We start from the raw sequence: 20,398 nt of genomic DNA on the forward strand, positions 1-20,398 counted from the left end.
TCCTGAAGCTGACAGATCCCCAACTCAACCTACTGTCTTGATCTAATTTAAGGAGGGATGTATCAGTCATGGGTTTGAAATGCAAGTGTCTTTCAGCTGCTCTGTCAAGTTTAGTAACCCTGCTCAGTGCTGGAGGGCTGTGAAGGGGCATCAACCTGGGCGTGGAGCCGCTGGTTTTGTGGTTCTCCACTTTTCAGTTTGGTCCGTGCTGCTACTGAGCTTATTTTCCCTGCTTACTACTTCTCTGACCCTGGAGTTGGAAGTATGCAAGTGTTTTGGACTGAAACACAAGCAGGTTTGGGAAGGGGAGGACAGAAAGGAAAGGGTACAAGTTCAGTGTGGGCAATGGCAGGGCAGGGTGTTCCAAAGCCCTTGTTCAGTTTTTTGCCCAGCCTAGGCAAGCAGAAGGTAAGGGAACTTGTGTTCCCTTCTGCTAAGATTTTGTTTGGTCAATCTCTAGCTGAGCATTTCTTGTAGAGCTAAGTTCTGCTGCTGTGGCCAATAGCACAGGCCATGGTTACTTAAAATGGTAAGCAGAGGATATAATAATAGCCTAATTTGTTAGTGGTGGGGTGGTTTTGTTTTGTGGTTTGATTTTTCTTTTAACTTATATTCCTGACTAAAAAGTGAGCTTGATGGCAAGTGGAGGCATCAAGGACTTGCCAGGATTGATCATTATATTCCTGCCTGTGAAGGATGTACAGGTGTCCCTCACCTTAGTGTGCAGTTGTTCAGCGAGATGCATTTCCAGCACCTTTCCTGTGTTACAGAGGCTGCCCCTTCCCATGTCCTTTCTTTATTTGCTGGTTTCTCAAGCTTTGTTTTTAGAGATGACGCTGCCTGTGCTGTCCCGTGGAGTAAGAGGTATGGTACAAGTCAAGCCTCATGAATTCTTTTTCCAACCCCTCAAAGAGCAAGCAACGGCATTTAAAGCCTCAGCTCCCAGGAAGACCATATGGACTGGGGCCGCAGCTGTGACTGCACCTACTGCAGTGGGGAGTAAGTACTACAAGCTCCTGTGCCTTACACTAATCTTCATCTGCTCTTCCTTCCTGATCCTTGCCCTCACTCAGCTCTTGGGTAGGGAGCTGAACTTGTAGAACTTTTGCTTCTAACACTGAAGCCTTGGAGGAGCAGAGCTAGCCTAGAGGCTGTGGTCACAACACAGTTGTGTTCAACTGTGGCACATCACACGCTCCAGAGCTGGTCCTGCTCCTCAGGGGTTTGTGTTGGTTCTTTAGCCCATCATGAGCGACCGTGATGAGGATACTTTTACAAATATGTACGTGCGTATCCAGGAGAGGTGGCTAAGGCACCACCCTTGGCACAATCCGTTCAATATTGCATAGTTCTAGTTCGATAAAGGTCAGTGTTTGGGGATTAGTTGTCAAGCAACAAACACTGAAGCAGCCCAAGGGTCAATTCTGCTATCGTTGGAAGTCACAGCCTGTTGATCTCCATAGGGCTGTGACAGGGCAATGCTGATTTAAGCAACACTACCATGAGGCCCTCCCTGTAATTGTGACTGCGAGGTTGATTCCAGGTTCAAGCCTGAGCTGTAATTTAGTGCTCAAATTCTGTGGTGTGCTCAACCCAGGGCAGCTGGCTCGGCTAGTCTGCAGCCCAAAGCTTGACTCATGTTTTTGTCGGGCAGGTAACCCAGCTGTGCCCCAGCATCACCAAGTGCCTAAATAAAGCAGACATCTCCTCCCACAGATCCACGGGGGAAGGCGATTTCAGTTTGCTATGGTGCCAGCAATCCTGGGAGCAGCTTCCCAAAAGCCTTAGCAGCAAAAGCTACTAGTGAGCTCCATGTCCCTCAGACCTGGCAGCTTCAGGCCAGCTCTACCTGCCCCTGCTTGTACCAACCTTGACTCATCGTGCTTGCAGCTCAAAGCCAGAGCATGTAGTTAATGTGGGTACTTCATGCCCCAGCCAGGCTCAGCCAAGTTCCCTGCGTAGGTGAAGAGGGTGCCCTTGTTTGGCTTAAGCTACTTACACAATTCAAGTGGCAAATCTATGAATAAAAGCTAATTTCAAGCCAGGCTGATGGGTTATTTATGGTGGTATCATCCTATGCCCAGGAAAAGATGGATGATTTTTATACTGGAAGTGCTGACATGCTTGAGCCTCAGGGTACCTGGGAACACGTAATAGGGTTTTATATCCTCTCTCCTTGCTGAGAACGGCTGTTGGGATGCTGCTGAGGTCCATCTCCCTTGTGCTTTTTGTGACTGGCTTCTTACTGTTGGTAGGAGTAGTGGCAGCACTAAACACAGCCTCCAAACCCCAGCAGTGATGCTTTGAGTGCTGATGGGATTGTTAAGCCAACGTGAAGCCATCCCTGTCTTCCCCCACAGCGGCAACATCCCCTTGTGCTGAATCTGACCCCATGCACGCACTCGCCCTGTCCAGGTCAACCCCTGGCTAATCCATCTCTAGCGCTGCTGGAAGCTGGCCCTACCTCGAGGTGGGCTTCAGCACTGTCTATTATACACCCAGGAGCAGGAATATCGCAAGCATAAGACTCCCTTACAATTTCTACTTGAAAGCCTGACAGTCAAGTGCATGAAGACTGCAGCTTAGGTTTGCTAGACTTGATGGCAGTGATTACTTAACACAATCTCATAATTACTGCTGCCAGCTTTGACTCTTGCATCATACCTGCTAGTGCTGTCTGCCTTGAATGCCAGAAGAGTTATGTGACATGCAAACAAACCTCTCCTATTGCTTTTCCTTTTCCTTCCCCGTCTATGCCAGGATTCTAATCTGACAATTTAACCAGTAATTTCCTCTGCTATGTGCTGAAACCATCCCTCTCTTTGTAGACTGCTGTGTGGTTTGTGTCCTGTACCAGGAGCTTTGGTCCTTCACTGGCAGCATGATGCTGGGACATTGTGATAGGGTGAGTGAGGGCAGAGATGAACCGAGAGAGCTGTAGCCCCTACAGACAAAAAGGTCAGCCTCCCTGTGCACAGGACACCCACTGCAAGAGAGACCACAGCCTGGGACTCCTCACCTGGCTCAGCCTGTGCTTCCCATTACCAAGCTAACTCCACTATCTCTAGTTCAGGCTGTACACATCAATGTTCCCTCAGTGTGAGTTCACCTGAGGGCATCAGCCAGGGGCTGCTCATCCTAGCAGTCCTCAGAGGAGAATGACTTGCCTAGTGCAAGCACCAGCATCTCCTCCTCAGCTGCAGTGTGGAGTATCTCTCAGCAGATGCCCCGTGCAAAACACGCAACCGCTCCTTACTCATCGCCAGGTTCACAACAGCTTATTTCTTCTGGGCACCTCTGCTATGCAACACAGTGGGAGGAGACTGAGACCATAAGAATTTGATTTCCAATAAGCAGCTGCTATGTAGCTGGATCACTGAAAAATATGAGGCCCTACAGGTATAATAGCCAAAAAGTCTGCTTTCTCTTTGCTTTCTTTGCTTTGCTTTCACATGAGGAGAGTCAAAAAAAGTCCTTGTTGGCCACCCTTGCCTTCCTCAGGAGTCGTCCTCATGCACGCTTCGTCATGAGAGCATTCTCTGGGTAACTCCCTGCCTGCTCAGGAGCAATGGTTTTACTCACATATTTTGCCCTGTATTTCCCAAGACACCCACCTGTGCCAGGCCCCTCAAAGGCTGCAGAGCTGAGGAACTTGGCCCCATAGAAATGAACGTTTGGGTGGGTAAAGAAGGGAGATGAACACAGAAAAATGCAATATACTTGAATGAAATAAAAGACTTGTGTAGATTCATTTGAGCAAGAGATGTGCAATTGTCCTAGAGAAATAATTAAGGAGAAGGAGATGAGGGGATGGGAAGACTTTAAAGGACCTGAAGTAATTCTGAAGATGCTAAAATTAATGAATATTAGCTTCTGCTTTGGTGTTCATCCTAGCACCCTGAAGAACAATCAAGTATCTCAATTTTCTACTTAAATAGTATACTGTCTCCATACAAATGATGGAAATCTATTGAAGCAGGAGCAGCACAAGATACCCCTTACATCTCCCTTTGAGAAGAAGACAGGAGCGTGTCAGGCTGTTCCCAGCAGGGAGGGGATCGGACAATGCTTTCACTGAACTGAGCTCTCTGGGATGCTCCGGCAGGGCAGGACTCCTGCTTGCAGTTACCCAGATGGAGATGCAGGATGTCCAGCTGCCAGGCAGGGACCCCAGACCTGCAGCTGTGCTGGTAGGTTGGGATTTGAGGGAGAAGGGGTCCATACTGTGTTATCCACTGCTGCTGGTAGCATGGTTTTGGGGTAAGGGATGGGGTACTGAAAGCAATTGTCTGTCTTTGGCACAGGGATAAGAACTGCGTTTTATTAAGGAATGGTAGTACAGTACAAAAATATGATTGTATAAAATCTGTGAAAAATATGGCACCATTTAAAATACCCTTTTTTCCTTTCATGTGTTCCTTTCTTTTAAAAAAATATATATTGTGAGCACTTCTAATCTTTTTTCTACCAGCATTAGGAAATGAAGGAAGGTCCTCAAATTACAGTTGAGATAAAGGACAACCAATAGTATAATTTGAATTGTCTTAGATTTGCCTCAAAATCAAAAGTCTTCAGAAGAAGCAGAAAGGGGTGGTGGTATAAAGAAGCCCAGAAAAGTCTGGGGAAATCAACAAAACCCCCTTTTTTTTTTTTTTTTTTTTTTTTGTTCACAGGACATGAGAATATTCAGCATTTGAACTCTTGAGGCTTTTAGGAGGTGAAGTTCCCCAGCCCTGACCAGCAAAAGCTTCTGGGACAAGAAGCCCGTGAAGCAAACGACCCTGCCTGTGTGTTTGAAGAGAGGCTGGTGCTTTGCCAGGGTCAAGCCTAAGCCTTGCAGCCCGTACCAGACCGCATTCTTACTTGTCTGTTTTGGATGCTCTTCAGCACCTCTCTCAGATTTCCATGGTACTGGGATCCCAGATGGAAAGCCACTTTGATCAGGAATTAAAGTAGGAAAACACTCCTTTACCTGACCAGAAAAATGGTAAGCTTATCCTGCTTTTTTCTATTTTCCACGGTTATATATAAGGAAAAATAATTACTGAGTATGAAGTGATATGTTTCCAGCAACATCTGGAAATAATATTGTTTGGGATAAAACTGTTTCTCCAAAGAGTCCAAGCGAATCAGAATCGTGTTTTTTCTCTTTACTGTCGGGCTGACTGCTATTTTACACAGAGCTTTGTTCGTAACAGGAGCTAATGATTACAGAGTTAAATTCCATCAATATGCCTGGAAGTTACCTTGCAATATTAAATCCTGTACATTCTTATTAATAAATATAATTGCTGACACCATTAAAACAGCCTACTTTGAAGATGAGATAGGTTATCAAAGCAAATTCTATTGCAATACAGAGACTAAGCACAGTCTAGTACAGATGGAGAAAAAAGGTTAGATTTTGAAAACTGCAGACTTGCCAGGGGCTCTTAGGACAGTCTAAGGTCCTGTCTATGTGGTGAAACTGTCTGGCACGACGTCTGTGGGGCAGCGACCTCAGCACTGTCAGACCTTTGCCAAGACCCCAGCATGTTTCATGTTGGGATGCGAGTGCTGCTCGCTGTCACCGTGCAGGCAGCCCTGGGGCTGGAAAATGGCCCAAATGGAAACTGGCTGCTTAATGAAGAGAAAATAACACTGCTTATGGTGAGCATCAAACGCCTAGTGGTTGGCAGAGTCGGACTGGATGCAAAAGCAAGCTGGTAAGCGTGTAATTCTTATTTCAGTCCCTATACTCCCATGGGCTCTGCTAGCAGCTGAAATGCTTCTGTATGAGCAGGGAACACAAGCATTTTTCTGATGAATTCTAGTTCCTAATTTGCCTTCCTCTGGCCTTACTCTGTGCCAAGAAGTGACACTGGAGCTCTAGCGAAGCAGTAACTGCGAGCTTGTCTGCATCTTCAAGCAGTCGGTCTGGGATGAACATGGGATTCCTCTTTGGTCTCAAGGCCCTTCTCTAGGCTGGAGGAGAATGAAGTGAGGTGGGAACGTATTCTTTCTCCTTGCTCTGGTCTTGCCTTTGGGATGTAGGATCAAAATCTCACTTGAGTGGGAGGATGGTGCACAGGATTTGTTAACAATGTAAAGGCAACTCCTTAGAGCAGCTCCAGTTAGGAAGAAAACCCACGGCTGTGCCCTGGTGAGCCATCCCAAGTACCTTGGGGAGACAGAGAAGTTGTGTGAACCACAACCAAATTGCCTGACTCCTAAGTGCAAGGTCTGAGCATCCAGGGAGGACCTCTTTTGCCCAAACGACAGCGATGTGTGGTTGTTCACCTGCGTGAACAAGGAGCCACAATGCATAGGCTGCCAAGCCTCTGCCTGCTGCCGGGAAGGGAAGGGAATTCCCTGGATTTACTCTTTCATCTCAGACAAGGATGCACCGTTTAAAGCAATCATATAACCCGCAGTTGGCACGACTGACCGTCGTGCGTGCAGGAAGAGTTCAATAATTCAGCAAGCAAAACCAGAGCCAGCAGCAGACTTGGGCTCCAGCCAAGGCTCAGAAAGTTGTCCTAGCATCAAATAATGCCTCTGCTTGACAGCTTGAGATCTCCCTGCTTGGGAAAGCAGGGTTTCACGGTTTGCCAGGGGAAGGAGAAATCCTCAGCCCACAGGTTTTCTGCTGCCCCATTGGAGCGATGGGACTGATATACTGGTTCACACTGGTATTGCATGACCTTTCCTTGTCTCAGCAATGCAAAGGGACCCAGAAAGCTATGTAGCCTTTGCCAAAACATTAGGAAATATTGCTGTTTGCCCTAGTCCACACAGTGACCACCGTGTATGGGGTTTTTTCTCTCTCTTTTTTTTTTTTTTTCCTTGTTATCCTTCGTTTCTTCCGATTTTTTTTTTTTCTTTAAATAAAGTGTATTTAGTGCTGGTGAAAGGTGCTGAATTGGCAGCCTTGGAGATGGGTGTCTCTCTACCCCTCCTAGCAAAGCCCTGGTGGTTTCCTTTCTTGGCACCAACCCTGTGCTAGGAGAGCTTGCAGGTCCCTGCCCTCTTCCACAGCCACCTCTTGCTGCACTGGTTGGGACACCCATGGCTCCCACCTCCTGTCCCAGGCTTGGATGCTGCTGACCTGGGCCAGACTGCAGCTGCCAGTGCCAGAGGATCCTTGGTGTGAGCTGTTGCAGCTCCCATAGAGGATGCAGCTTCTGCAAGCAGGAACTTGATTGTTCCCAGAGCAAGCATTGGATCTGCCACCCAGGTCAGCTGTGGTCCGGTCCTGAGCAGGAGATGGAGGGGAAGGAGAGTGGATGCACCCCTTCGGGTGCCACTTGTGTCTCTGCCTTCGTTTAGTGCCTAATCCAGACCTGACCCCAAGTGCTTCAGTGCAGACTGATTGTCTCTTCCTTCATGCTCTCTTTTACCTGTCTCGCTAAAGTGCAAAGGAACACGACTGCATGGCCCGAGCGCTGCAGCCCAGCTCGTGCCCAGGGCCCCTGAGGGGCAAGTGGGGCATCAAGCCCTTGACCTGCCCGTGCCAGCCCTGAGGCAGGCTTTTGAATAACACCCTGGAGGCATTTGGTGCTTACCCCCCACCCCACCCCAAACGCCAACACCAACCTGTGCTACCTCTTGGCCAAAGGGAAACCCCTTTGCTCACCCATTCCCACCTCCCTCCCCTCCCCCCCCCTTCCCTATCCCCATCAAACTGTGCCAGCCTACCCTGGGCCTCTGCTGGGCAGCAGAGAGGGGCAAAGCAAGCCGTTCCGTCTTCCCATCCACATTAAAGCTAAATGCAGCACCAAAATAGATACAAAAATAGAATTTTGGGTCCATCGGCCCAGCTTCGCTATTAATATTACTGCTATGACATGTCTGAAAATATGAACTGCTCTCTCTATACACACTATCCCCCCCCCCCCCCCCCCCTTACTGACAGTATTGCCCTTTGCCCGGTCCTGTTGCAAAAGGCATGAATATGCCTGTTTTCTCTATATTTTAAATATAATTCCTTCCACCACAACCCATTGTAAACGAACATGGCAGAAAGGGGTTTGGCGATGGGAGGGAAAAAAAAAAAAAAGCTTTTTAAAAAATCCCTCATCATTTCTAGTGTTCTGAATTGTATTTCTGCTTCCTGGGACTCGAATCCTGCCAGGTCATTTCAAAGGACAGAAGGTACCTGTGATTTCTGATGAAGGCCCTGATGTCCTTCTCAGGTTTCCCATTGGATGTTCTCTGATGGGGATGAGAGAGATAATGTATTTGCTTTCCTCTATCCAAAAGTCACAAAGTGTTTGATCAGCAACCCTGTGACTAAAAAAAGTAAATATATAAAATAAACAACCAACAGCCTCTTTCTTAAGCTTCCCTGTCTATCCAGTTTTCAAAGTGCAAAACCAAAAGAACAATAGGATGATTTTCTTGTGTTTTTTCTTTTTTTTTTCCCTTTTGTTAGGGCTTCTTTTCCCTCACGTGCTTGACTGGTATGGCCTTTCTATAGCAAAAGTCAGATAAAGCGTAATTGCAGTCATTTCTGCACATGGAATTATGAATCATTCCAGTGACTTGAGAATCTAAGCTGTTAATAGGCTAAAAAAATTTTTTTGTTTATCTTTTTTTGATTGTTTTCTTTCTGCATTATAATTAAGCATGAATATATATTAATATATTACACTGCTTGGATTGCAGCTGGAACAATCCAAACCTTTCTATGCTGTAAAACTAACCCCCACCCTGCACTCCCCAGATCAAGAGCTTTTTTCCTCCTCCCTGTGCCAGTTATCATCAGTTCACACGATTAGAAGTCCCTCCCAGCCCCCCTCCCCCTTTTTTTTTTTAGTAGATATTGCCACATTCTTAAATTCATGCATTGCTGCATTGCTATTGCACATATATAAAGGATTGCTCACTCCCTCCCAGCTGCTCCCCTTCCCTCACTGGTTGTGCACATCTTCTCTGCGGACGATCTTGTAGATGATCCAGTAGAAAATGTTGAAGATGAGGAATGCCATCGGGAAGCCGATGCGTGAGATCTTGTCGATCTTCTTGGCTCGCTGAATGAAGAGCTTTCGCATCTCCTCAGGGGAGCGGGACGGCGGGGGAACGGGGTTGGCTGTGTTGTTGTTGTTGGCGCCCTTGACGGAGATGCCATCCTTGGCTTGCAGGCAAGCTGGTCCCATCCCGTAGGCAGTGAAGTTGAACCTGCCTTCAGCAGCTTCGTCCTCCTGAAACAGATTCAGCATGGGACTCTACTTAAAATGAGATATAGACAGTGCACCCTCGCTATAAGGCTCTCCACTGACAGCTTCCTGCTCTGCAAGGGGAAAGACGCCCTGACCTCAGCACCCTTGGACAAACCCTCTGCTCTCGGGAGACCAGCCTTATAGAGGGGTGCCAGCTGTATGATGCACAGATGCAAATCAGGGGATCCAGGCACCCCGTGCAGAACAGGACTGACTTCCACCCCATTGGGGTCTTTGACATACTTGAAGGGTTTATGATACTGCTTTCATTTTTCCAATTGCATCCCCTGTTTTGCTTCTGCCTCTCCCTCCCCCCTGCTCCCATCAGCACCTTCTTTGCTTTGCCTGTGCTGTACCAGCTTGCCCAGAAGGAGTGGGCTCCATGTAACTCACGTAGCCGAAGCCACAGTGTGAGACTTCCTACAGAGTTACATGGACGTGCAGGCGCCGAGACCTGTCCAGGAAAAGACCTCTGCAGGCAGCGTGTGGCCAGCCCTCCGCTTGCCCACCCATGGGACCCCCGAGCCCCACGGCCCCTCCCCACAAACCCTCTCTTAGGGGAGGAGCACGGGAGTGTCCTTCTGCAGGTCAATAGTAAGCCGTGGCTTCTGGTGCTAATTCCAATTATTGAGCAAAAAAAATAATTTATTTTCCAGTCTAAAGGCAAATGCTATTGCTGTTTTTTGGTGGAGGCCTTGCAGGTCAGAATGATTTTGCCCTGTTTTATTGAACACAGGGATGCAATCACAGGGGAAACCAAGTCTGACCAAAGTAATACAACCAGTGAGTTGCAGAGGCAGGGTCAGAAACCCGAGTCTCTTGACCACAGGTCACCAAGGCTAATTCTTAGACCAGTGGCACTAATTAACTGTCACAGAGGCTGATCCATGCTGTGTCCCCCGGCACTGACCTACCGACCCCCTCCCTTGTAACCCGCCTGCCTGCCGTGCCCTGCTGCCCCTTCCCCTCTCCTTTGCAGAGTGTCTTTTCTGGATGGCCCCTGTACCGAGCGGGTAGCTGCGCGGGATGGAGGCACTGGGCTGAGGGTCTGGGGTGGAGGAGCAGACAGGACAGCACACTGGCGTAGCTGAGCAAAGCAAAACAAGTCAAATAAAGTCACACCTTTTTTTTTTTTTTTTTTTTTTTTTTGTGGGGTGGGGTGGGGGGAGGCTTTTTTTGTGAGAGTGGCAAGCTGGTGAGTTGTGTGACCTACCAGCAGGCTTCTTTGTTTCAAAGTCCTGGCTGAGACAATTTTGGAGGCCTTTGAATTAATTCTTCCCTGCTCTGATTGCACCCTTTTTGTGTATCTCTAGTCCTTGGCACCTGAGACGTGACAATCCTTAAGTGTCTTTGCCTCCTACCAGTGCCTCTGTGAGCACTGTGTGCACTGGCTGGGGATGCTGAGGGACCAAAAATTAGGACCCAGCTGCTCTCAGGGCTGGATGAGTCGAGATGCTGAACATCTAGTAAGAGGTGCTTTGTGAGCTGGGATTCAAGGTTCAGAGAAATTCTGCTCTTGCCTCTCTTGGTGATAATTTTTGAGTTAAAAGGCTGATTTTCTGATGGTGGGCAATGCAGCTGTTCTAATTCTTAGGTGGCCAGGACCTGCGATGTGGATGAGACACTGGCTGTGAGGGTCGACGGGGACCTTGAGGGGTACAGGGCTGCAGGGGCCACTTCTGACCGTCACACTGTCTGGCAGACTGGTGGATGCCTGCAGCCACGCTGCCGGCTCCTGCCAAGCCTGCGGGCAGGTGGCACAGAGCCAGGCAGGACCCCCGGGCTGTGCTGGGGGCTGCGCCTGCAGGGCAGCAGGTCACCGGCATCCCTCGGTGCTGGGGCATCGGGGAGAGTTTTGCAAAGGTCCCTCTCATCCCTAACTTCTCACTCTTTCCTTAATTGGACTCCTTTGTGCAGCTGATAACGTGTGTATGGGCTGCGAAAGCCTGGCTTTCTGAGATGCTCAGAGTTTACAGACCTTCTCATCACCTGTATGATAGGAGTTCGGGTAAAACTGTATATGCTCTTCTCTGGCTGCACAAACACACGTGCACTGACACGTGTCTGGTTTAGCCTAAATCACTTAATTCCCTAATTCACTGCATTTCTTTCTCTTCTCATTGCTGAGGGGTCACTGGCTGGTTTCTGTCGCCGATTTTTTTTGTGTGAGTGCCCTACTGAGGATCGAGCAGCTAGCGGTGCCTCTTTCGAGGTGCCATATCAAAGGAGAAAGGCAAAGACATCACCAGCCACGCTGGGCTGGGTCTCCAAATACACTCCAAGTGGGTCTGATGATGGGGTCATATTAACCAGACCGGGCCATACCTCAAAGGGACAGTAACTCTCCCTTGTCACAGTCCCTACATCTCCCCATGCCAGGACCTGTCTGCCCCAGTAAATCCAGACAGCATAATGGGTTCTGAGAGAGCTGCCTAGTTGATCTTTCCAGTCCAATCCTCGCCCTCCTTCCAGCGGAAAGGAGGTAAGAGGTGGCTCAGAAATAGAAAGGGCCAGTTGAAACCTGGCAACAGATATTTATTGATTTGATTTTTTTTTTTCCTTAGAGAGAAAGAAAGACTTTTAATGAGAATAAGCTAGCACCTTGCATCTAACTCTGAGAAAAGCAAAAACCAGATTTGTCTGGGTTCACTTGTATTAATGCCAGACCAGGGCACATTGTCTGGTGCATTGAGCTGTGAAGAGTGGCTGGTAGGTTTTGGTTTGGGCAGACCTGATAAATGTGAGCGTGGGCTGGTACTACCCCCAGCTGCCTCCACCAGCATGGACCACTGCTGCATCTTGCTTGTTTTTAGCCTGGCATGTCCTGCCTAAACCAGGTAGAGCTACCCAAACAAGTCAGGACATCAGGACAGAGCAATTAGGTTCTTTGGCAGCTGCACTAACCAATTTGCATATTTGTAGTCAGCTCCTTGTTTTCTGATGAGCCTGCAAACCTTGTTCATTTTGCTTTTGCAACTGTTTTTGTTTATGCTTTGTTCCAATTAAATTGCTGTGAGATTGGGCAGGGATTGTAATAGCAGCCTTGTGTTCAGTGGAACGTCTCTGTCAAATATATTTTAAACTCATCTGTATATTAGTGGCTTTTTTCTCCTTATTGTTTTATTAACAGACTCATCTGCATACAACAGCACAGATCCAGAGACAGAATGCCGGAATCCAGGTGAAGAGATAAAAGCACTATGAGGCACCCGTGTTGGGTGGTTTTGGCTTTGGCTCTGTTAAGCATACTGCATCTTCCGAACCAAAACGGCCTCAGCTGATTTTGAGGTGGCAGGGTCTCGCTCTGGCCAGACAAAATCAATGGGTGCTGATGGTCTCATCTGTTACTTCTTTTCCTTTGCATTTATCCAACACTTTTCATCCCTGGTCCTGACTCGGTGGGGACAAGTGAACAATTCTGTCCTGTTTTGCTGGTAGGACAAGTGAAGCAGAGAGAGATGTACAAAGGGGCAGGGTTTCCTGCTCCTTAGCCCCACTGCCTCCTGGCACGGCGGCAGTTCTGCAGGCACGCACTGTGGACTGCTGTAGGATGGGTTAGAGCCTGGGAAAGACTTTTAATGGCTGGGACAGTGAAGAAGTGGAATGGGGGTCTTTGGATGGGATGGATCACGGAGGGCTCTTAAAAATATAGTATAGATAAATACCTAAGAGGAATATTTTAGGCAGAGCTCAGTGGTCTCCTAGAGGCTTTCCTGAGATTCCCATCAGCAAAACCTTCTATGGTGTGGTTTGGTTTTTTTTTTTTTTTCTTAGCAAATTCACTGTTTTTTTAATGCTACCTTGAGGGCAGTCTTTCAGGCTTGGTGCTGAAAATTTGATACCCCCTATCTGATTCTGCTAGTTAATCAAGGACAATTTTTAAGCGCCTTTGGTCTTGTGATCACAATCACCTTTACATTTCTTTCTAGTGCATCCTGTGGGGTGAAATCTTTGCTGTGGTACCTTTAGCGTAAAAGCTAGTAGAGTCCAGGCTGCAGGATATGTATGTTTGTATGTATGTATGTAATGCATGCCTGCCCGGATTGGCATCAGTCATGACGAGTAAGCATGGAGCGAGGCTAAGGCTGAGCATAATGCTCTTTCCTTCTGAGAGGAATTTGCAATCTGTCTGAGAAGCAGATGCTTTTCAACACGGAGATGACAGAATCAAAAGAGGTGTCACTTACCTCCAGGCAAATGTAGGCTGTCTGTCTTGTTGGGGGATGCTGTTCTGTGATAGACATCCCTCACACCTCCCTGCCTGCCTCCCCCCAGCCCTTGCTGTGTCTTCGGAAGAGAAAAACTCAGACCAGAATACTGCTGTGTGAAAATTGTTCTGTGGAGAGCAACCCTTTTGGCTTAGACCACTTGGCTAGCTAATAAAAACCGGCTTGCTAGACCCCTGGGGTCAGCAGACCGTTCGAAGAAACACAATTCATTGAGGTAGCCCTGCTTTTTGGTGTGTGACCCTCCTTAACATCTGACTGTACACGGAGGACTTCTCTGGGAGCTAGTGGCTGGGTTCAGCTGACTGTGTAGTGATGTTGTGCTGGGACAGATTCCAGCCATGTCCTTCATGCTTTATGTATTACCTTATGATGCCTCCTCTTCCTTCTGAACCTGAGCAGCTCTTTGTGCTGCCGAGACACGAAGTTGACAGCAGCATACTCTAGAAGTGCAGAGAACACAAACAGCAAGCACACAGCCATCCAGATGTCTATGGCCTTCACATAGGATACCTGGGATTCAGAGAGAGAGACTGAGATGGGGTGGCTTCTTCACCCAAATGCCTTTTTGCTTGCATTTTACATGTTACTCCCAAGGTCTTTGGATGGAGTTGGTCAAGCCATGATATGGTTGACATCTACTCTTGGATATGAAAAGCTAGTTCATTTAACATGAATGTCTTATCAGGCCACTGAAACTGCTCCAGGGTTCTTAAGTAGCAATAATTCCACAGTTTTTAATTTATCCAGGTCTTGACCATGATGGTTTATATGCAAAGAAAATAGTAATGCAATCTGATAATACCAGAAGCCCTTCATAACAGGTATATTCAGTACTATTATAAAAGTATGATGGTCAAGTGAATAAAAAGCTTGAATGTAGAATGAATATCCATGTGTGGTTGTCGCAGGGGTTTGTAAGGTACACAGCTGCTCGGAGCTGTGGTGGATCTTGGCATGAGTGCTGAATCTTAGAGGAAGTTTTGCTGCTAGTCATAGAAACTCTACTGAAATTTTTACAGGAGGGGACTGGAATTTGTTCTGCTTGCCCTTAAATTGGAATAGTGCAATGGCAGCAGAATGCCTCTTGTGTTGAGCAAGAGGATCTGTGTGGTGACTTATTTATGTACTGTCCCCAGAAAAGTGAGTATCTTGCCCCTCTGTGAAGGTGTGCTCCCTACCTTGGGCAGTGATGCTCGGGAACCAGAGCTCTGCGTGGTCATAGTGAGCACTGTGGTGATCCCCAGGCCAACACGAGCAGGTGCAGCATCCATATTGATCCAGAAGGAGATCCAGGACAGAATGACAATAAGGAGGCTGGGGATGTACATCTGGATCAAGTAATAGCCCATCTGCCGCTCCAGGTGGAAACGAGCTTCTATACATGTGAACTTGCCTGAGAAGGATGGGAGGTACGTGGAAGATTACTGATAAGGCACAGCGAGCCTTCTGGTTTCAGCTATGGTCTGGGGACTTCCCTTGCATTGCCTAGAACCAGAGCCTTGTTAGAGAAGGAAATTAACAGCTGCTGCCCAGTTCTGAAATACGAATGTACAACATCAACATAGCAAGGAAATCTCATGGCAGTGTGTCCTTTGTCACTTAAATTTCACCGGCTCCCTTGCATCAAAGACAAAAGATGCTGGGAGAGGTGGTCCAGGCCAAACACCCTTGAACTGATGCAGAAGTTACTGGGGATGAGAGGGTTCCACACATTTGTGTCTATTAGCTTTTTATTGGCTATATATGTGTATGTTTACTGGCAACACATCTATGTGTATTTATATGTACGTTGTCCTTAGATGTGTAGGACAAGGCTTGCATCATTAGAGTGCCATCAGACAGCAAGAGACTCTGGCAAATGCATAGTCCTGAATTCCTCTCTAATGAACCCAGAAGCTCAGAGTAAACACTGACCTGTGTTGTAGTGCTTTGTGCAGTATCTCAAGTCTTTTTCTTCTTTGAGGATAAACTGAGGCAATGTCAGCCCATCGGCAACTTGCACGGCTCCTTTTTCTTGCCACTCAAATATGAGATCATTCATTGTATAACCAACTGTTGAGAGGAGGGGAGAAATACCACGTGAAACATATTAAATACTGATCTGGACTTGCAGAACAGAGCTATGCTTGGAGGCAGGGGCTTATCCTGGCCTGCCTTGGCAATGCTGTAATGAATGGGATTTGGATTGAGGCAAAACTGCTTGTGCATGTGATAAAAGCTAGGGTAATGACCTGTGCTGGAGCTGTGGTGGTGTGCAATGAATTGTCTGCAATAAATCACTTTTCTTGAATTTGGCTTGTTGAGCTGTTTGCTGCTTTTTTCAGACCTGACCTCTTTTTCTGAAAGAAGCTGCTCATCATCTTTCCCTCCTTTGGGATAAGCAAGATGTACAAGGGGCAAATGTTCATCCAGAGAGAAAAAATCCCATTTGCAGCTGAAAGCACTTTCACCTTTCTCCTTCAAAGTGAAAGGCCGATGCAAATACAAGCAAGCCAGGGCTCCTCTTGTGGGATCTTTTAAGGTTTGGCTTCTCTAGGAAATGTCATGTGTGCTGAGTGAATGGAAAATCCTGAGCAGGTGGTTCTTGAGCAAGCCTTCAGTGAAGGCTGAACAGGGAATGGGTTGCAGCTGGGGAGGGAGATGGCAGGGGAGAGGGAAAACACATCATCTCCTCTCCAAAATGGAGATGAGCTCACAACTCACAGCTTTCTAACTGCATGATGCATGTCTGTACGTCCATGGGGAAGTTCTTCAGGTCCATGGGGCAGGCCAGAGTCAGCGTGATCCTGAGGAGAGAAGACAGCACAGGAGAATGCCAAACAGTTTGTGGTAATGGTGAGGGGATGAACCCTCTTGGACATCCAGTGTTGCAAACAGGCTGATACCTTGCCCGAGACAGACGGGTGTGCTGCGGGAACAGCTGATCATTCACCTCTTTCCTGCCTGTGGGATTGGAAAGCATCAGAAATGCCGAGCATTTGTGTCTGTGATACAGTTTCCAGCAGAGTCACCTGCTGCAGATGGTGTTTCATTGCCATGTTGTTTTGGACTGTGCAGAACAAAGTGTTCCCACACCAAACAGTTTTGCCACTTTGGTCTCCAATTCTTGCCTCAGGTTTGCAACAATCTGGATTAGCAGCAAGCCCAAACCCATTCTCTGGACCCCCCAGATGCATTTCGAGAGATTGGAACCCTTTGAACAGAATAGTTCTCTGTCAGAAAAAAATCTGAAATTTGGTCAAGATCACATGTTGCTGTGGGGGAAAAGAGAGACTTTGGCAGGATTTTCTGCAGGAAAAATGCCCTGTGGTAAGTCAATACGAACCTGTGTCTCTTCCTGAATTCCTGCTGTGCCTCTTGAGACCTCTGCTTTTGTCTCTCAAGCTCCATTTCCCACTAGGTGCAGGCTGCATTTTCTGGGGTATATTGCTGTGCTGCACTAAGCCATGATCTATGCTCAAAATATTTGCTTGGTTCAACAAGCCGATATGAAATGATTTGCTTCACATAGCTAGACTTGTGTTATGTGGTTTGGTAATACTGAAAATGCTGTTCCCTGAAGTGTTTAGGTTTTTCAGCTTTTTGCCTTTGTGTAGAAATAGTGGAATTTCCTGGGGGACAGGAATTGAATTTTTCTATCATCAGACCTACAAGAGACTTAGCAGGAGGGAAAGATATTTTTTAACTTCCTTATGTTGGAAGAAGATATCTGTGTGAGTTTAGAGGCATGTTGGGACAGAAGATGTGGCAGTAGAAAGAATCGACCTGTTCAAGCTTCCTCTTAATGAAAGCAACTGCATTTTCTGTGTTTAAACAAACACCTTACTAGAAAAGCATCTACCCACTTTATTTTTCTCGTTGCATCTCTGGCAGGGAACTCCATCTCTGATCAATCAGAAAGACAAGCCTTCAACTACATCTTCAGACAAGTCCCTTGAGAAGAATGTACTGGAAGTATCTGCCAGATGTGAAACAGGGGTGACTGTGGCTACAACGAGGTCACGAGATGCTGAGCACACGCTGGACAAGTGCATGCTGAGAAAGGATCAGAGAGTGAAATCCTCAAAGGTGATTTTGGGTGAACGGGCTGAGTCTTGGGTCCACGGGACAAAGTCCACCTTATTGTAAGTGCCTTGATTCAAGTCTGACTGTTGCAAATAGTGGTAGCAAAGAGCCAGTTACTAAATGGCAGAGACTTTAGATGGAAACTTTTTTTAAAAAGGGAAAGACTATTACTCCTTTTGGAAACTCTTTGCATTTGCATTGTGCCCTTCCATTACGAATGTCCTCTTTCTTTTTGATTTTCATAGGAAAATGTACTTAAAAAGAAACGAACATTTTCATTTGGAGATGAGGGAGAGAGGAAAGTTCTTTTTAGAAAACAAGAACTGAAGTGTTTTCAACTTTTGCCTGGAAAAAGGTGATCAGCTCAGCCACCTTGCTCCACGTCCCCTGCTGAGTCTTTGCTCTGTTTTGCTGAGCAGCCCCAGGGCTGGGGTGACCCAGTATTCCCTGTCTGTGCTCCTGCAAACACACCTGGAACGGGACTCTGTGCCATGCTCTCTGCCAGGTTGCTGGTGGCAGTTTTATTACCTGCCTTTTTTTTTTTAGAAATTAAGAAATGTGAGGTTTCCATGTTCAGCCAACAAGCATGGCAATTCTCGTACTGTTTCAGTCATGAGGGAGCCGGTCCTTGGGCTGGAACCACCTTGATGTTTGATAGATGCTGTCTACATTGCAGCATTAAGCTGTTCATTTTCTGTTTTACAGCTCTGTGCTGCTTTTTATTCCCCATGGCTACCACTGGGAGCTGCAGTGTGAGATGGGGTGTGTGTACCTTATGCAAATTTACACTATACATGAGGTGGAAAAGTCTGTGAGATAGAGTTAAATTTCCCTCTTTAAGCTCATGAAGTTTGATCTTTATGTCATTGGTTTAAAATAAAGAGTAGATGGGCTTGGAAGTGAAGGTGGAGGATTGGATTGATTTCCTGTGGGAAATTCAGTACAATTAGTTCAGCTTCACTGATGGATTCTTGCGGCTAGTGATAAAGGGATAAATGGGAATAGTTATGCAGAGGCAAAACCACGGAGCTCTGTTTAGCAGTTTCCCTAATCTCTTGTCAGGAAATGCTGCAGCTTTCAAAACATAGTTTTCATGGACTTCTACTAGTTTCCACATAGTGCAGCTAGTTTTAGGCTTGTGCTAGTATAATATCTCAAGTAATTTTACAGTAGGGATGTTAAGGAATCTACTAGTGAGGAGCAGAAGTCCTTTGACTGAGAAAGCTAGAGATGAGCTAGACTCCTTCCCAGACCAACCCTCTGTCTCAATATGCTTTGACTAACACCTTCCTGGTTATTCCTTTACTACCTGTTGTGGGAGCAGCTGCAAGTAGTGACCATGTGGCTGAAGTACCGACATCCTTCTGCTCCAGCAGATTCAGCTACTGATGTAAGGAGGCAGTTCCCAGACTCTCCTTTTCACTCAAGTTTTTTCCCTCCCTTCTCCAACTGAAACTTTCTGAAAATACATTTCCTGGCGTAGCTTTGTCTTAGCAGGTCTTGAAGGCAGGGGTGCCTGGGGGTATGGAAGTACCCTTAGCTGTGCAGTGGCCTCTGCTGTCCCAGGGGCAGCCCAGCCCATGGTGTGCGATCTCAGTGCCTTTCAGAAGCACCGTCCTTCTCAAGATCCTGACTTCTAGAGGAGGGCATGGGGCACAGGAAAATTTATCTCTCTCTCTGGCTCTTCATTGGTGTGGGACAGAGTACTGCCAGGCTGCCCAGTCCTTTGGGATGGGTGTCGTCTTATTTAACAATGATGAAAAATAATGGTGTTTCTTGTGTTTTCTGTCAAGGGGAAGCTACTAATGCAAAATTAGGACTTGAAGCTCAGGTAGCTGGTGGCGCTTTCTCAGAAGGATTCCACACTTCTGCCAACCTCTTCTTGAGGTGGCTGGAGAAAGACCTCTTCACTTACAGCACATAACTCTGCTCCCATAAGGACATGCTTAGATATGCAAACAGGGAACTGCACCTCACTGCTCTTAAGCACAGGTTAATGTTGGATATAAAGGTGCAGATGAAGGAGGTGCTTAGGGACCTCTTTCTTTCTTTTAGCTTGTGTAGCTGAATTTAATTAAAAAAACCCAAACAAACAATATTTGTCAGGGAAATAAGGCTGTGTTTCACTTTTCAGTGCTTTTTGCGTGAAGGAATCTGCCCCAGAAGGAGGATGAAACACCGGCACAGGCTGCGCACAGAAGTCATGGGCACCATCTGTGGGGTACTTTGATTTGGCCAAAGCCACACCTGACCTGATCTGTTGTCAATCATCAGGATGAGGTTGCATGGGAAACCTCCAGAGATCTATTCCCACCACATTGCTATGACACTGCTAATTGTATGAACTCCCTAAAAAAAAACCACCCTCAATTTCTTTTATCCAACAGCATGTTCAAAGCCTTCACTTTCTCTTTTTAGGCTTGCACAGTGGGAGTTTAGCTCTGCCCACCCCTACCTTGGTGGAGTCTTCCCATTGAGTTACCTCACCTGATGCTGTAGAGGACGTTGCCGTTTCTGGAGATCCTCAGAAGCTTGTTGTCTGTTGTAATCTCATGGAAATGTGCCCCTTTCTCATTAGCAAAGAACAAGTCAGGCTTCCAGATGGAGTCCAGCATAGAGGGGTCCAGGTCCAGGGAGTCATCAGGGTATTCATTGTACGCCAACCGTGGGTCATTCCACTGCTGTCGCAGGAAGATGTTCACCCTGTAATCCTGCAGAGTGGGAGCAGGGAGCAGAGACATGCAGGTAGTGCTGAAAATGCTGAAAACTGGCAAGCATGTACTAAAATCATTCTCAAAACCAAACCACATCTAGGCCTACATTCCCAAGCTATGGCCATCCTTGTTGGCGTTACTTCTCCAGGAGCTGTTGCTAATCTTTAGCTCTGTAGCTTACAGCTATCTC

At 47.0% G+C, this 20,398-nt stretch overlaps 1 protein-coding gene and 1 long non-coding RNA gene across 4 annotated transcripts in view; one reads left to right on the forward strand and one right to left on the reverse strand.

Annotated features, from left to right (window-relative positions):
- The first annotated feature begins 4,993 nt into the window (after nucleotides 1–4,993).
- Nucleotides 4,994–20,398, forward strand: part of LOC121093188 — a 186,983-nt gene continuing 171,578 nt past the window's right edge. The window contains exons 1-2 of one of the 3 annotated variants that reach the window (XR_005829519.1): nucleotides 4,994–5,705; nucleotides 17,303–17,553. This is a non-coding gene — a long non-coding RNA (uncharacterized LOC121093188). Of the gene's footprint in view, nucleotides 5,706–12,911; nucleotides 12,944–16,550; nucleotides 16,739–17,302; nucleotides 17,554–20,398 lie in introns of those variants that run through there. The other 2 variants (XR_005829521.1, XR_005829520.1) reach the window with 2 other exon arrangements.
- Nucleotides 7,597–20,398, reverse strand: part of GLRA1 (glycine receptor alpha 1) — a 42,135-nt gene continuing 29,333 nt past the window's right edge. The window contains exons 4-9 of the mRNA XM_040605108.1: nucleotides 19,982–20,205; nucleotides 16,133–16,215; nucleotides 15,344–15,481; nucleotides 14,608–14,822; nucleotides 13,793–13,939; nucleotides 7,597–9,182 (exon numbers count right to left, since the gene is read on the reverse strand). Coding sequence (XP_040461042.1) covers nucleotides 8,892–9,182; nucleotides 13,793–13,939; nucleotides 14,608–14,822; nucleotides 15,344–15,481; nucleotides 16,133–16,215; nucleotides 19,982–20,205 — 1,098 coding nt within the window. The 3' untranslated portion in view covers nucleotides 7,597–8,891. The remainder of the gene's footprint in view (nucleotides 9,183–13,792; nucleotides 13,940–14,607; nucleotides 14,823–15,343; nucleotides 15,482–16,132; nucleotides 16,216–19,981; nucleotides 20,206–20,398) is intronic.

This window comes from Falco naumanni, chromosome 8 (genome assembly GCF_017639655.2).
Source record: "Falco naumanni isolate bFalNau1 chromosome 8, bFalNau1.pat, whole genome shotgun sequence".
NCBI classification, from domain to species: domain Eukaryota; kingdom Metazoa; phylum Chordata; class Aves; order Falconiformes; family Falconidae; genus Falco; species Falco naumanni.